The sequence below is a fragment of the Ictidomys tridecemlineatus genome, chromosome 5 (assembly GCF_052094955.1).
Source record: "Ictidomys tridecemlineatus isolate mIctTri1 chromosome 5, mIctTri1.hap1, whole genome shotgun sequence".
Taxonomy (NCBI): Eukaryota; Metazoa; Chordata; class Mammalia; order Rodentia; family Sciuridae; genus Ictidomys; species Ictidomys tridecemlineatus.
The window spans coordinates 19,981,471-19,998,419 of NC_135481.1; the positions used below are offsets into that span (position 1 = coordinate 19,981,471).

The following is a 16,949-nucleotide window of genomic DNA, read 5'->3' on the forward strand; positions in this document are numbered from 1 at the left end:
CTGACATCTGCTACAATATGAATGGATTTTTAAAACCACTATGTGCAGTGAAAGAAACCAGTCACAAAAGACCACAGATTCTATGATTCCATTGATAAGAATAGTCCAGAACATGAAAATCAGTAGAGGCAGAAAGTAGATTAATGGAGATCTAGCACTAGGAGCAGAGTGGAGTGACTGCTAATGGCTGCAAGTTTTCTTCATGGGTGATGAAACTGTTCTAAAATCAAATTAGGGTGACTGTTGCTTTTAGTTTTAGCTATTATAGTGGATGTGCCACAATACCATTGCAATTTTAATTGACATTGTTATCTTCTTTAGTGAAATGTATATTGGGATCTTTCCCTATTTGGGGCTTTTCAGTTTTAATATCAAAGTCTTAGAATTCTCTATATTTTTTAGGTTCAAATTCTTTATCAGATACATGCTCTACAAATAGCTTCTCCCAGGGTGTGGCTTGTCATTTCATTTTCATGATAATCTCTTGCAAGGGTCAGGAAGACTAATGTGTATTATTAAAATAAAAAAAAAAGACAATGATAGCACTTTAGAGCTGAGGGAAAATGTGCAGAAAGAACTTGGATAAACATGAAAGTAAAATCAAAATGCATATTTTTAACTCAGATATTAAGCATAATGAACTGATATTAATCACTGGGATAAACTGAATGTTTCTGTTCCCACAAGTCATCAAATTATTTTTAGGATTATATTTCACTCCTATTATTCTTTTATATTTAAGACCATATTGATTCTGGATTTCTCTTCTTTTAAGCAGCCCTATTAAGAGATAATTTCACACAATGAAATTCATCCATTTAAAAGCAATGGATAAACACAGGAGGATACAGCCTTCCAATAGAAAACTGCTCAGCAATAAACGTAGCAAATTTTTGCTACACACAATAACATGAATGGAATTGAAACTACTGATGCAGAGTGAAAGAAGTAGAGGAAAAAGGAGTAGATGAGATTCCATTTATAGAAAAGCCCAGAAAATGCAAACAAATCCATAACAATCAGAAACAGATCAGTGGTTGCAAGAATTTTGCAGGTTAATAAATATATTCATTATTTTAGTTGTGGTGAGGCTTCTATAGATGTATTCATATGTCCATGCTCAAACATATACTTTGCATGTTATTATTATATATTAGTTATGCCCCACTACAGCTGGGAAAAAGTTACAGGTGTGGTGGAGAAAATCACTTATATCATTAAAATGGAATGATTAAAACCTTCTGTCTCTAAAAGAAGAGCCCTTGAGGTAGAAAGTACCACTCTGTATACTGCTCTAAGACAGGGAGCGGCCCTAAGTTACAGACAGGCAGGAGGAGAGGAATTCTATTTTTATTCTGTCATTAAGTCAACATGATCTCTAACAGCAGGCAACAGACAGACCCACATTAACATTTTCTGGTGATGGAAGTAAATTTTAACCCTGTCAATGATCTCATTTTATGGTTTTTGCAGAAATATTGAACTCTGAGGCAAAGCGGCTGCTTCTTGCTTGCAACATGAATCCTCTATAAGGGGCCAGCAACTAAAAGCTCTAAAGCCTACAGGGAAGCTTCCAGAGCAGATGACAATGTCTGCTGAAAAATAAATGGATTCTTAAAAAAAAAAAAAAAAAAAGAAAAGGAAAAAAAAAAAAAAAGGAAATTCTCTAGCAGGCAATGATTCTAGATTTGCCAGAAGGTTCCAACAGAGTATTTGGGTCTGTGACCCTTCTTAACAGTTTAAGGAACATTCTGTGGGTCTGGATGTTTCTTTGATGAGGTTTTGTGGGAGGGCAGCAGGGAATACTCCAGGGCTTTCAGCTCAAAGGGGCCACAGACCTACAAAAGGTTAAGAATGTTAAATTCATGATAGTCATTTTTTTTTTTTTACCTACATAGAGGGAAAGAGAAAATTGAAAGAAGACAAAATTCATGAATGTTTCTTTTTTTTTTTTTTTTTAAATTTTATTTTTAATATTTATTTTTTAGTTCTCGGCGGACACAACATCTTTGTTGGTATGTGGTGCTGAGGATCGAACCCAGGCCGCATGCACACCAGGCGAGCGTGCTACCAGTTGAGCCACATCCCCAGCCCATGAATGTTTCTTTAAAACAAAGATCTAAAGCAAATATGACAATATGCTAATTAATGCTGGTAGGCAGTTAATTATAGATGGTGGGAACATGGATGCCGATACTATTTTTTGTATTTTCTAGTCTTTTCCAAAGTATAACTAAAATGTACAAACCAGCCAGAAAAGGTGAAGAAGCCTTAACTCTAAGGTGTTTTATCTGAACAAGGTTAAGGCACGGGAAGTTCACCCATGTTTCATATACCTAAATTTAAGACAAGCCACAAAAGAAGGGCCCTGACCCTCTTTTGTGCCATCTAAAAATGACTTTGATTTAATCCTGCAGATTGTTGGTCGCTTTCTCCAAACCCTAATTTCTAGAGCTTTCTCTTTTCCTCTTTTGAAAAACAGTCCAAAACAGACACTCTCTGACCAAACTTCAGCTTTCAGAAATCTCACCTGTTCTCTTTGATTTGCTACAAACAAGAATCAATTTTTAAAACATTCCAGGAGGGCTATTTTAAAATATGTTATAGTTCTGCTTTAGACTGAGCTAACAGTCATTTGGGCACACAGGTCTTTCTGGATCAAGGATTAGGATAAGGGGCGGGGTGTATGTATGGGCTGAACTTTCTGGTTGTGCCAAATGCTTTTCCCTTATCACCTGTAAATATTTAATCTAATTTTATTATTCTTTATTTATACCCTAGAGAATATTTCATAGAATTCTGATGTTTTTAAAACAGCAATTTGGCTTTCATTTTCCTACCCGGTAAGTAGGAAATTCCCTCTGAAAATTCAACACTGGTGTCCACATCTGGCAGATCTCATGTTCCTCATCTCATTCTTGAGTTTCTACCTGGGTTCATTGGTCTTATAGCCTGAAAGTGTCTTGGTGTGGAACCATCTTTCTGGCTCTTGTCCTCAAAGTTAGCTCTGCTGAAGGAGTTAGGAGAATAATGTGGGATGCAAACTTATTTTTAGCAGTAGACATCAACCAACATCAACAACTGAGGTTACAGAATGTCATAGGGTTCTACGATTTTTAGTTAGGAAATTGAACTTTCCTATATATTTATAATAATTCTTTGGAAATGAAGCCCTCCCTCCCTTCCTTCCTTCCTTCCTTCCTTCCTTCCTTCCTTCCTTCCTTCCTTCCTTCCTTCCTTCCTTCCTTCCTCCCTCCCTCCCTTCCTAGGGATTGAACTCAGGGGCACTCAGCTACTGAACCACATCTCCAACCCTTTTTTGTTTTTATTTTGAGACAGGGTCTCATCAAGTTGCTTAGGTTCTCTCTAAGTTGTTGAGACTGGCTTGGTGATCCTCCTGCTGCTGGGATTATAGGTGCACCTATAATCCTGGCTAAAGGCTTGTTTCCTTACTATGTTTTTATTAGAAAATATCTTTCAGAGAATGTGACTAGCTTACTAAAGAGAATAAAAATCTATGAAACATAAATGCATGATGCTAAACCATTCACATCCTTGGAAGTCTGAACCATTGGCACTTGTCACCTGAGGTACAAAAAAAATTTCTCATTGCATAAGATAAATTATTTATCTTATAAAATTAGTTTCATCATGGAGCTTTTCTTCCTATTCCCTTTAGCACAAGCTACCATAAACCTCTATGTCTACCATAATTACTACAGTGATAACAAACTGTATAGAATGATGAAAAGAAACTCAGGTGGTCAGCCTTCAACAAATACATTAACCACTTGACTCTAAGAGTCCTGTTTCTGCAGTAAATTCAAGGAATGATCCATGAGAAGAACATTAACCAAGGAAAACGTGAATAGTCATAAGAGACACATATCTGCCTATGGAAGCATAGTCTATTCTTTCTGGGGCCCTGGGAAAGAAAGTACTGGTTTGTCCCCTTCCTGCTAACCTCTGGCCCCAGTGAACACCTCTCATGAAACCTCCAAATTACATGTGATGTTGGGTATTCCTGCAGCAAGTGCCCCTTCTTCCTGCTGATTATTGTTAGGGCTGAGGTCTGATAGTACTTAGGTAGCCTAAAAGCAGGGGTCTCTGTGGCCTGGGAATGGTTCCTGGACTTTTCCTAATGTTCCCTTCAATCTCTCCTAAGTCACAGAAGCTGGCCATCTGCCCAGTCCCTTGAAGAGACACATGGAAAATCTGAAGACCCCTCATTTCATTGCACTCACCCACTCAAACTGGAGTGGAAGGGAGAGGGGTGGTACCTTGGCAGACACCACTGCGGTTCCCAGGTAGGGGACAGGGTTTATAGTGGGCACAAGGTCAGGGAGGGAACCCTATCAGAGTTCCTTTTCCTAATCCCCTGGGAGAAACTTCTCCTTAAGAGAAGTGCTGGCATTTCCTATGAAGGGAGAATTCTTCTCCCCCAAATAAGCTTTACTTTTCCTGAAGGGTGAAGGGATTTCTTCGCTTTAGCACCACTGCAAAGGCTGGCAGGTTTGTGGATTTTTTGGGAATAAAGCTGGACCCCATGCAGTGAATAAGGGTGGGAACAGCCAGTCTGGGGGCTGCATGTGTGGGGCCTGGGCCACAGATGCTGTGTAAGGGGCTGATGCACAGACATAGGCACAAGTGAGCGAGAGAGCATGGCTCATCAGGAAATGGGACTGGGAAAAGTGAGGAAATGCAAAGAAGCAGATCCCTGGATCTCCTTCCTTCCCCCACAATGAACAAGACAAAAATAGAAGCATGAGAGAAAGTAAAGAAGGAGGAGAAATTCAAACCCTAACCTAGGATGCCCAGCCCCTCCCATCAGCCCAACACAGCGCCTTTCAGACAGTAGACTTCAGTGAAACACCTAGCAAATGCTAGTGCAGTCACGTAGCCCTGGGTTTCCAGGCCTGCCCACTGAATCCTTCAAAAACTGCTTGTTTAACATCTGAGGAAACTGAAACCCAGATATGTCAGTGTCCACGCGGCTCTTTATGTGGCAGAACCAGGGTTTGAACTCAAGGCTTTGAAACCTACTGTTTCCACCACTCTGTCTAGTTTTCAGTTATAACAAGGTTCGCTGTGACTCAAAACACACACAGTAAATGCCTCTTATCCACAGTTTTACTTTCCACCAAGGTCAACCACGGTCTGAAAATATTAAATGGAAAATTCCAGTAATGAATAGTTTAAGTTTTAAATAACTTTTATAGATACTGTTATGATTGTTCAATTTTTAACTAACTCTTGTTAATCTTTTACTTTGCTTAAAGTTAAACTTTTCTCATAGATAATTATGTATAAGAAAAAACATAGTATATATATAATTCAGAACAAACCATGGAACCTCTTGGAGTGTACACTCTGAGGAGAAGGGTGACCACTGTGTAGCCTTCCATAAAGAAAAGGATGTCTTTTGGAAGTCTTGCTGGTTTTATTCTTTTTACCCTGAATTTCCTGGTGGGCTTGCTCATGGGCTAAATACTCTCATTACATCCCAGCACATCTAATTTGCTTGGCAGCAGAGGCCCTGGCCTGTGAACACTGACGGGCTAAGATACTCCTCCTTGGCCCAGAGTGTCTACACTGATTTCTATTCATGGAGATTCAGGCTGGAGTCCAAAGCTTATAATCCCAGTCTGGTTATTCTCCCCAGAAGATCTACCCAGTACTGACCACAGTGACCTGGATAAAGAACAACAATGATCTCTTAGAAGACCCAAGATGGTTAATATCAGAAGTGAATTCATTTTTAAGGAGAAGTCAATGAAATATTAGAATGAGCGCAAAGCTGGGAGTAACAAGAACTGGGATTAGGCCATCTCTGCTTAGCAGGGTGACCTCAACCTGGGACTAACCTCCATGAGTTGCAAATCATTTCTTTGGCCTGCTAGCTCACAAACTATACAAGAGTAAAATGAGAAAAAGCAGAATGTCCAATAAACAAAAGGCCTGATGGTGGACTTCTGGTACAAGAATTATGTATCTGAAGGTGGCCTGTTGAATCTTTTTTGTTTTTTGGTTTGGAAAGAACAGTGCAATTGTAGGTGGGAAGACATCATCAGTTCTCTTCTGGGGGTCCTCCTAACTGCTGAACAAACTCTCTTTGGTCTGTCCTAGCCTTTATATCATTGTAAAGTGGCTCCTAGGATTCAACAGAAACAAATACCCACTGTACTTCTTGGTTCTTTGTGTTTAGGACCTCATGGTCTGTGGGGAGTCAGGCCACCCTAGGAACTGGGAGTCTGCTGTACCCACCCAAAGCTCCTGTAAGGACAGTCCATAGTTATAATCATCATGCCTTTTGCCTGGTGTCTTCAATTTTCATCTTCTGAACTAGGTCCATGCTGGGTATACCGGGCTGGGGGAGTCACTTTCAGTGTGATTTAAGCCATTCATTCAAGGACAGGAGGAAATCATAGGAGGTTAGCAGAACACTTGTGGCATTGGCCTTAGTCCCCTCTAGTTCTTCACAGGGGCAAGTGTGACTTTTCAGAAGCTTCAATACCCTCCCAGGGTGTGCTAGGGTCTTTGTAACAAAACCTCCTTATACATTTCAGGGTGGCTGAGATACCCCCATGGCTTCTTCCCTCTCTTCACACTCCTCTTCCATACTAGTTCTGCCTATTTGGTGCCAGATAGAGCCAGGTTCTCACAGATTCTAACTGCATCTTCCTGCAGACTGCATTTGCAAACTAACTGGATCAGACTTTTCTACTCAGGCCAGACCTGACCTTATAAGAGGTGCCTGTCTGATGCTCCAAAAGGGATGATCCTGAAATAAGAACACAGCTTTCCCCTCACCCAGCCCTGATGCACACCCCTCCTCACCACCAAGACATGTTCCAGAAGGTCCAGGTAGCCCAGGGTGCATTCCGTCCCGTACCGCAAGGCTCTGGATCGCACCTCCTCACTGACGTCAGGGTGGAAGGATGCTTGCTAGAAACAGAAAGGAATGTTGAGGTCTTGAAGCTGGAAGAGCTGGCTGACAAGTCACCCACCCAGCAGAGCTGAGTAGTTCAGCAGGACACCTTGCTTGCCGCCTCTGACGCCTCCCCCAACTTGACTCCCTGGGTAGAAAAGAAAGTTCCTCCTCTACCCTCTCTGCCTCCACTGCAGGTCCTCTGTCAGTCTGTGTGTTGACCCTGTAGTGTCAACAGACTGACAGAGGGCTAAATGACAGAGATAACTGAACCCAATCCCCCTTTCTTTGCTGCCTTTGTTTTTTTAAATGAAAAGAATTTTATATACACGAAGATGTCCAGAAAAGATTCATAATAAGGCCTTCCAGCAGGAGACATACTAACCCCAGCTCAGCCTGGCCTCTTGTCAGCAGCTGCCTCTTGAAGGCCCCTTCTCTGTCCACAGGCTAATGAAGCCCAGGTTCTTACTCCTCCACCAACCACACCACAGTCACAGTGAGGTCTCCGTGACCACGGCCCTTGGGCTCCTGGGAAACTTCAGATAGCAGCTCCCCGGCGCCCTCAAGCACTGTAAATAACTCATCTCACATTATACAAATGCCGAGATAAGCAAACCAGAGCATATGGTGAACACAATATCTCATGCTTTTTTCTTGTACTTGTGACCTGCCACCTTGAGTCATTCATGATACATCCATTCTGATTCATAGGGTTGTTGGATAAAATGTACCCAGTTAAATCTATATTTCACATACACAAGGAAAACTGTTAGTACAAGTATGTTACACCCTTTTATTTGCTAAAACTGATAGCACCCTCACCCCCTTAGACATTTTCCCTGCTGCAGCTTCACTCTGAAAAAAACTTGGGGGCCTTACAGAAATAGTTAACACACTAAACTACAAGCAAGCAACAGAGAAATCACCCATCAGCACAAAAGGTCAAGGGAAGGGGAGCACTGACCAGCCTCCATGTTTTTTCCTCTCAAGCCCCTCTTCCTAGGGATGGTGGTGGGCGCAGGTGGGAACACTTGTGGGCTCGCTCCTGCTCTGAGCACCACCCTGGAGGAAGTGGCCAGCATTTGTCATTTGTAAACTAGGTTTGACTCATCTAAAGTCTAACGGGTCTAGGATGCGGAAACTAGGAGCCCAGAGCTATGCCCTGAACACTTGTTTTGTTCATCCCTGAGACTCTAATTATGAGGCACAGAACCCACGCCTGTTTGAGGAGACTATGGGAAGACATAGGCTGCGCTGCTCCTCAGTGTTACCTCCAGCAGGTTCTGCACAAGGCCCTCATCTAGGGTGTGGGAGAGGCAAGATCAAAGTATGCTTGCCTACTATGGTGACTGTGTAACTCAGCAGAACACTACAGGAGAACAATCTGGCAGTAATTAAAATGTCATACCATTTGACCCACTAATTCCACTTCTGGGAGTCTTGCCTAAGGAAATAACCCAAAGCACAGAAAAACCAGATATGCCTAAGGATGTTTATTATAGTAAAGTTCATGATAAAAATAAATGTAGACAACCTAAATATTTTATAATAGGGGAAAGAGAATATTTGCTAATGGAGTATATTGTATCCTTTAAAAAGTCTGTGATAATGACTCACAGCAACAGAGAAACAGCCACATCATATCAATTATAAAAGCAGACATAAAATTGTATCTAACATAAATATATACACATGAAAGCAAGACAGACAGAAACACACATGAGACTTGACTTTGGAATTGGGTAAGCCTGAGGACTTAGTGTAATCCTCCCATTCTGATAAGATGAGCCAGTCTGGAACTTGCTGTTCCCCCACATTTGCCCTGGTTACCCACTCAGCCCCAAGTTACTTGGATAGGGCAACTTGGCCCTCCATTCTGTGTGTTGGAGACTTTCTTCTTGATCTGCCACTCAGCGGCCTTGTTTTTCTGCATGTGACTTACTGCATGCATTCCCTTTTCTGTCAAGCTGCCTAATTCCTTTCTGCAAAGGGGTGAGGGATGCAGGAGCCCAAAGGAATCACCATTGTTCATAAGTTTGCTAAAAAAAAAGTCCTCTCTTAATAGGTGTCTTGGGGTGCAGCAGTGGTACTTATTGTTAAGTCAGATTTTTGGAATGTGAAAAAACATGTGCTTCAGCATTCTGTGGGTTATTTTGTCCTGAAAATCCAAGATGGTTTGACCCCAGAAAAACTAAGGCTGGGCAGACAGTTTCCACCCTTTTCTACTTGACCTCGTCCCCTGGAAACAGGGGAACCTATGCAAGAGAAACTTAAAAATCTGAGTTGCATTCCATTTCTGCCTTAATTGTGGTCTTTTCTGTTCCTCTTTTCATGTCAGTAACATGGGGACAAAAATGCCTATCAATTTTTAGCCCCAGGAACCTTGAGCATCACAGCTAGGCAGAACCAGAGTGGCCATGGAATCAGAGTGCTGGTTTCATCCTGGTTCTCACAGTGAAGAGCTGTGTGAGCTTAGTTATGTCATTTTGACTCTGAGTCCCTGTTTTACCATTTGACATACTGGAATCATTAATTTTGCCCTTCTCATCTAGGATCAAATGAGAGAATATATATATGTAATATCCTCTCTAAAACTATGAGGTCTTACATCTGGGCACCATGATGCCTTTGGGTTATATCTTGCCAGGCAAATTTGATACTCCAGTTGAGCTTTTTGAAAATTATTATTTCTGGGTGGGTGAATTCTACTGAGCACATCAAAGTGGCAAATATCTGTGGCTTCAGGACATAGTCCAAACTCCCTGGTCTAGCATGCACAGTCCTTCATCAAAGTGGCCATTCCTATCTATCCACCCTTGTCTTCCCAATCCACCCTTACTCAAGCCTCCATCATGCTCAGGAGACCCACAGAGGTGGAGTTGTCTCCTGTGGACAGGCTCTTACACACATGTGCCTTTGGCCAACTGCTTCCCTTTCCCTTAAGCCAGGTACCTCCAAATCACCTGACCCCGTCTGAGGAATTGCAAGGCTATCAGCAGCAGCCTAAACAGAACTCTCTTTATCACAAAGAATGCCTGTTCCCTCTAGACTCTGATCTATAATAGCTAGGTTTCAACTTCTGTGGTTAATTCCCCCATCTCATTTAACCAGGGCAGGGGGCATCCTAGATCAATCACTGCTAGAAGCTAAAGCTGTCCTTGGAAGGGTGAGGGTGCTAAGTGGGACATAGGACAATGTGGGGCATTGATGATTTACTTTCTTAATAGATAAAGAAAAAATTAAAATAAAGGTCACAGGGCTCTGGTCCCCATGGCTCCCTCACCAAGCCTGGGCTTAGGGCAGCTGTTCTAATCACCCTGCGATCAGAAGAGTTTCCTCCAAGTTGTCTGGCACAGAGAACAAAGGTATTCCCCAAGTTCGTTGTGTTCCTCTAATTCACTTCCTCAGCCAGCAATGGTAGCCCCTCTCCTTGCACAAAAAGTCTGAGCCATGAGGCAGAAGAGGGGATCTGGTGTCCATGCATAGCATGTGGAACTAAATGCTGCAGTCCCATTGATTACTTTTAGAGTGGCCTCTACTACATTGTATCAGAAGGCTCCCTACCTGTTTAGGAGAACTGTTAAGAAGTGGGAGGATCAAGTCAGCAAGGCTCACTCCCACTCAAAAGGACCTGCGAGAGTTGTTTCCCAGGCTGATGCATACGCTGTCTTCTACATGAATGTTTATCATCAAGTTTAAGGTATGGAGTTGCTACACAACCAGCCTCTCCCTTCCTCCAGACAACTTGGAATGACTCAGTCATGGCAGAGAATTAATTGTCATCCTAAATAACATCACAGCCTTTACCTTGCAAGCTGTCAACATATCGGACACAGCCTTCCGGCTCAAATTGGCAGTGGCAATCACGTCCTCCTGTCTACATGAGTTCCCAGCTGCCACGGCTTTAGCTGTTGCCATGGTGATGCCTTTCGTCATCCTTATTGATTCTTCAGGTGATGATGTCTTTTCAGGTACCTCTTTTGACTGGAACACCTGAAAGGCAGAAATTAAATAGGTGAAAAAAATATAAAAGGACAAAAATAACTTAGGTTTCTGCAACCAGGCTGTAGCTCAGTGTCTGAAAATCAAGCCAGCAATTGGAAGAAATTATCAAATGACAGAAAACTAGAAATTTAACTTGAGTACAGTAACATGTCTCTTGCTTTCAAGAGTCTGGCATGAACAAGCCTCTCTCATATAATATTTGGCATCCATGGGAGCAATGTGGTAAGAGACATTTCTACAGTGTTAGCCCATTCAACTTCTGACTTCTCTTCTCCCAGCCTTGCTCATGTTTCAGTAGTTTCCAGAAACTCTTAGCCCCGATGCTGGTTCCAGAGCAGGACTGACCTGGATATATCACTCTGGGTGCGCCTCACCCCTTTTAAGCGGGTGTGAGATTGGGAGATGAAGCATAAGATCCTACTATTCTTAGCCTGCCTTATAAATACAACTGCATAATTGTGCAGAGGTGTTCATGTCGAATGTGCCACAATGACACTGAATTATTTAAACACACACACATACCTTTAGAGAAGCTGAAATAAATTCACCATGGTAAGTTAATACCTCAATACCTCATTTTAAAGCCTCATCTGTCAGTCAAGCTGTTTCTGCTTCAAACCCATCTGGTCTTGTCTCTTTAACATGAGTGACAGATGCTGTGACTGTATACTGAATCCCTGCACAGGAGAACCCCCATCTCAGGTGAGGGTAGCCTGTCTTCAGCACTAAGCAACCACATTTCAGCAGGGAAGCGTTCCCTGAGGCAGAAGTGAGGATGCAAATAGCATCCTTGCCGTGTGCCAACAAGTGTCAAACATCACTACCCCTAAGAATGGACAGCTGCAATTAAGCACCTAGGACCACAAATTCTAGGCCACTTCTGAATGCTACCATGGAATGAAGTCCACAGGTACAGAGTCCTCCACACCACTGTGGCACTTGTGGTACATGCTCTATGGAAACACAATCTGGATGAATTAGAAATCATAGTGATATATTCAGAACAACCAAGTGTTCATAATTTCCCACGAGAGCTCTGAATTTCAGCTCTCTTCTATTACCATCATGAGGCCTGCCCATGCCTGTCTGAGTGAATCTGTGTCTAGACTTCAGGTAGGAAATGCCAAGACCATGCAGGAGGGCCAGGTAGCCGTGCTTAAGGATGCTACCAGGCTCTGAGTTACTCCTGTGGTTTTAGATCCTGCTTTAAAATATGAACTAAGCTGGATCCATTAAAGACAGGACAAAAGAATCCAAGTTCCTCTTACCAAAACCTAGAATTGTTCATGTTTAAAGCACTGTTGTGTCTCAGGTCACTCTCTAAAGATGACTCTAAAGGTAAAGAACAACCAGCAGCAGAGGCAGGTTCCCCATGTCCCCACTCCCCCACAGAAAAGTTGCATCTGAGATCAGTTTTAAAAAGAAATATCAGGGAAAAACCATCATTTCCAGCATATTTCCATTTGTAGGGTTAGGGAGAGATGATGTATAAGTGTTACGGGGTCACAGGAAGCACATAACATCCCTATTGCAGAAACTCTAGTTTTCTCAATCTATAGGGCTAGAACAAGGCAAAAAGAAAAGGGCTGATGTCTTTAAATTTGGACATCTCAAAAAGAAGGGAGCTGGATGTGAAGGGGAAGAGTCTCATCCAAAGGCTAGGTTTTCTTCCTAATGGTGAACCTCTGGCTCCAATTCCACCCATGTGCAACAGTGTGAGCTGTCACCAGTGGCCATGTGAGTCAAGAGAGGCTGCAATTGAACCTGGATATAAACTTTCCCCTTGGCTGGGAACCTTCTGTAATGCTTTGATTTCATGCTATAATTTTAGTGGAATTAAAACTGAATTGTCCTAATACATACCAATTAGTTCCTTAATTATAACACCAGTAGATCCTGGCCAAACTCAGTGACACATGGAGTGATTAGTTACAAACTCTACCAGAAGGTAGATGAGTGGCCTCCCCATTCCAGGGGCTCTAGGTAAAATCTCTTTAGAAGAATCTCAGAGAAGCTGGGGTCAGGTGTTGGACACTGGTGCCCAGGGAGGCAACAGCTGGCTTCTTACCGTGAGCTCCTGCTTTATGTACTCGATGGTGGCCTCAAGTGCCCTCGTGCCCCGGGTGGCCTCATCCTCTACTGCCTTCACAGTCTTGAGAAGGGAGGTGACATTAGTCACCATCACCTGCATTCCAGGAAGAGAGTAAGCAGATAGTACACCGAGGTCCCCTCCCTTCTCCTTATAGTTCCAGACTGGATGCCACAAGCAAAGACACCTCAGTTTCCTTCAGTGAGAAAGGAGCTCAGATGTGTGTTCTCCCAACATCCTCTTATGGGATTCCCTCACCCCGCATAGCCCTGGAAGCTGACTCCCGTTTGTACCCCACTCTAACCTTGGCAGCTCCCTTGAGCTGATACATGGAAGGATCGTCGGCTGGCTTGCTGGCAGCTCCCTTGGTAGCACCAATGAGATCAGAAAGGGCCTTGGCCACGTCTTTGATAGCATTGATCAACACCACCTGAAAGAGATCATGGAGCCCGGGTGAGCAGATGCTCAACAGCCACCTGCTGGCTTCACCAGCAACTTTCTCGAGGAAGGGTGCTGGGGACAAGGAAAAGGCAGATGTCTGCAGCAGTGGCTCTGAAGCCTGTATCACAGCAATAACACTGAGGAAGGCACCCTTGGAGAGTCTGAAGCAGGAATCTTAAGAAGCCCACCCCACTCTAGGAGGCTGACGCTGAGCCTAGAACTCAGATCTAAGCACACAGCCTGCTTCAACTTCCTCACTGGCAACTCGCAGACAAGCTGCCCCTGACAAGATGAAGGGAACTAAGCAGACGCCTGAGAGGCAATGGCAGTTGACCCCAGACTGTGCCTAGAACACAGAACAAACCCCCAGCCTTGCACCTGAGCTGCAAGGCCCTCGTGGCAGCTTTGCCTGCCTCTCCATCATTGGTTCCTAGGATCTCTGCTCCACTCAACATGCTACTGACACGTGGGTCTTCCTTCCCCACTGGGAATCTCAACTTGCTCATATTTTGGGCCTTCACTCTTGCTCTCCTCTCAACTGGGAACCAGCTCTTTCTATCATCTGGGCCTCAACTCAAATGTCATGTCTTTAGAGACCTTTCCTGACCACCCTAGCTATAGGCCCACTGCCAAACAGTAGCTCGCCTTATTATATTGTACAGTACTTATCAGTAGGTTGAATTGTTTTATTATTTATTCACTTGAACATGGTTTGTCTTCCCCTGAGGCTTGAGTGTAAGCTCTATGGGGTCTGAATAGGGCGCCTGGCATCAACAGGCACTAAGTAAGTCTGGGGGAATGGATAAAGGCACAGGTGTGTGCTCATATGGCCCTGGATGGAACACATTACCTGTGTCTACTTCTCTAATATAAGAGAGGCCACAGCCACATTGGACCTGGAATCAGAAGTGTCAGCAACATGATTATGGGTGTTGTGTTGAAGCCTTCTCGGTCCAGGAGCTCCATTAACAGCTCCCACTTCTGTACTAGTAATAACAACTGCCTGGTGTCAATGGCAGCGTTCCAGGCACTGAGCCAAGCCCTCTGCACAGATTGTCTCATTTAATTCTCACTTCCACCCTTTCACATGGGAACTGCAATCCTAACGTCCATATCCCAGAGCCCAGGAGTTGGAGACTTGGAATTTGGACTCTGGTCAATGTGATTCTAAGGGCCATGGTCTTAACCTCCACAGTAACTAAGCTCTCCAGCCAGCTCCTCATGACAAGCAGAATCAGCAGCGCTGTCCCATCTGTCTCCCCCAGATTCTGTGAGGACAAACTGGGATAACAGATGTGAAAATGAACCAGAGACCCTAGAGCCCCAGACAGCTGCAGCACAGCAATATTGTGATTTTTCCAGCCCTCTGTTGTCACCTGCCCACCTCTGTGATGCCTTCTCACCCACAGGGCAGAGGGAACCTCAGTCAACCTTCTGAACCTACAGGTGGGTCAGTTTGGGATGCAGCTTGTGAGGAAGGTGTGATGTGTTGATTCCTCGCACCAAGGCCAGGGAGGAGGGACAGTGAGAGGAACAGAGGCACCGCTAGCCAGTATCTGCTGCCTATATCCTCCACTCAGGACACACAGTCTCACTTCCACTCTTTGACAACTGATTAAAAGAGGATATTTTCTTGAGTTTTTTTTTTTTTCCCAAGTGAGATCTCACTGCAAGTTGGTGTTTCAGGATACCTAGACCATTTGAGAATAATGACCCTACAGCAGCAGCAAAAAAATCTAATGGACTGATTAAAAAATAGGAAAAAGACATGAATAGATATTGCTCCAAAAAACTACAAATGGTCAATACATATGTGAGAAAAAGCTCAAGGTCACTAATTTTCAGGGACATGCAAATCAAAACCACAGTGGGACATCACCTCATACTTATAAGGAGGACCAATCCAAAAAAAAAAAAAAGACAAGTGTTGGTAAGGATAGAGAGAAGTTGGAACTCTTTTAGATCTGTGAGTAGGAATGTAGAATGGTGCAGCTGTTAAGGAAGAGTGCAGAGGTTCCTGAAAAAAATTAAAAATAGAAATATCATGTGATCCTGTAATCTTTCTTCTAAGTATTTATTCAAAGTAATTGAGATCAGGATCTCAGTGAGATATTGGCATCCCCATGTTCAGAGCAGCATTATTCACAATAGCCACAATGCAGAAGTGTCTATTGGTACATGAATGGATTAAAAAAAGTAGAAGCACATGATGAAATATCACTTAATTTTAAAAAAGGAAATTCTGCAATATATAATAATAACATGGATGAACCCTGAGGACATTATACTAAGTGATTAAGTCAGTCACAGAAGGACAAAAAAATATGCATGATCCCTCTTGTATGCCATATCTACAACAGTCAAATGCACGGAGGCAGAGCTGAATGGTGGTTGTCAGAGATGGGGGAGGGAGGGAGAGAGGAGTAAATAGCCAATAAGCATAAAGTTTCAGTTAAGTGAGACAAATCGGCTTTAGGGATCTGTTGTGCCTACAGTTAACACTACCGCACTGCACAGGTAAGATCTGTCTCAGTCCATCTCATATTAAGTGCTCTTACCACAACAAAATAAGGTTGAATGAAAAAAAATAAGGCAAATGCTGATGGTCACAGAAGCTGGGTGGTGGACACACAGGGGCTCATTTTATCATCTCTCTTTTTTTGTATTTAATAAAAATTATTACATAATTTTTTCCCAAGGTGGGAGGAGATGATTCCACAGCAATATTTCTCTGAGTTAAAAGATTTAAACCTTTCCAGCCAAGTCACTTCTCAAGTTATGTCAAGTGACAAAAGTGAACTTGTGCTGTGGGTTCCAACTACAGGAACATGGTTTCCAGCTTTTCCTTCCTCCACAGGGTTAAAACTATCACCTCAGGCAGGGATTTCTGTGAATGCTTAGTATTCTAAAAGGTAGTGTGAACTCTGATGTTAGCAGGAAGAAATGTTGCAGGAGGGATACATGGGGACACTGGAAGATGTCCTCATGGGGCTTAGCTGCCCTGGAGGATGTCAGGAAGCAAAGGTGCAGACTCTGTGGGAACAAAGCTGGTGGCCCCTGTTAACCAGAACAGTCAGTCTCATCCACCTGGCCCCTTTCTTTAACAGCTAGTTTTGTCAAATACGCTAGTTTACTGAGCACAGTTTAGGCACTGAAAACTGAAGTTACCATTAGGTGGTGTCAGGAATAGCGAGAACAGAGGGGTTTAAGTTTTACGTTCTGGCAATGGGCAATATCTATTTATCGATCACTAGGCTTGCCTGCTGGCTCAACAATAGTTGAACCTATATTTGCTGAGTATGCCAGGAGCTGCATCAGGTGTGTAGGTTTCAGAGATGAATAAACTACAGCAACTGTCCTCCAGGAGCCTATGGTCTGGGAGGAGGCACCAAGGGAACGGGTAGGTCATTTCAATGAACTCATTACATTTGAAACAGAGGTCACAGGAGCACAGGGTCCTTTCCTACCCTTCCAGCTTCTCTTTCT

At 43.2% G+C, this 16,949-nt stretch overlaps 1 protein-coding gene across 8 annotated transcripts in view; it reads right to left on the minus strand.

Moving 5' to 3' along the window:
- Tln2 (talin 2) overlaps nucleotides 1-16,949 on the minus strand; it is a 405,316-nt gene that overhangs the window by 25,806 nt on the left and 362,561 nt on the right. For 7 of the 8 annotated variants that reach the window (XM_078049521.1, XM_040275958.2, XM_005316644.5 and 4 more), the window contains 4 exons: nucleotides 13,327-13,452; nucleotides 13,002-13,118; nucleotides 10,736-10,921; nucleotides 6,838-6,945 (listed from right to left, as the gene is read on the minus strand). In XM_078049521.1, coding sequence (XP_077905647.1) covers nucleotides 6,838-6,945; nucleotides 10,736-10,921; nucleotides 13,002-13,118; nucleotides 13,327-13,452 — 537 coding nt within the window. The remainder of the gene's footprint in view (nucleotides 1-6,837; nucleotides 6,946-10,735; nucleotides 10,922-13,001; nucleotides 13,119-13,326; nucleotides 13,453-16,949) is intronic. The other variant, XM_078049522.1, reaches the window with a different exon arrangement.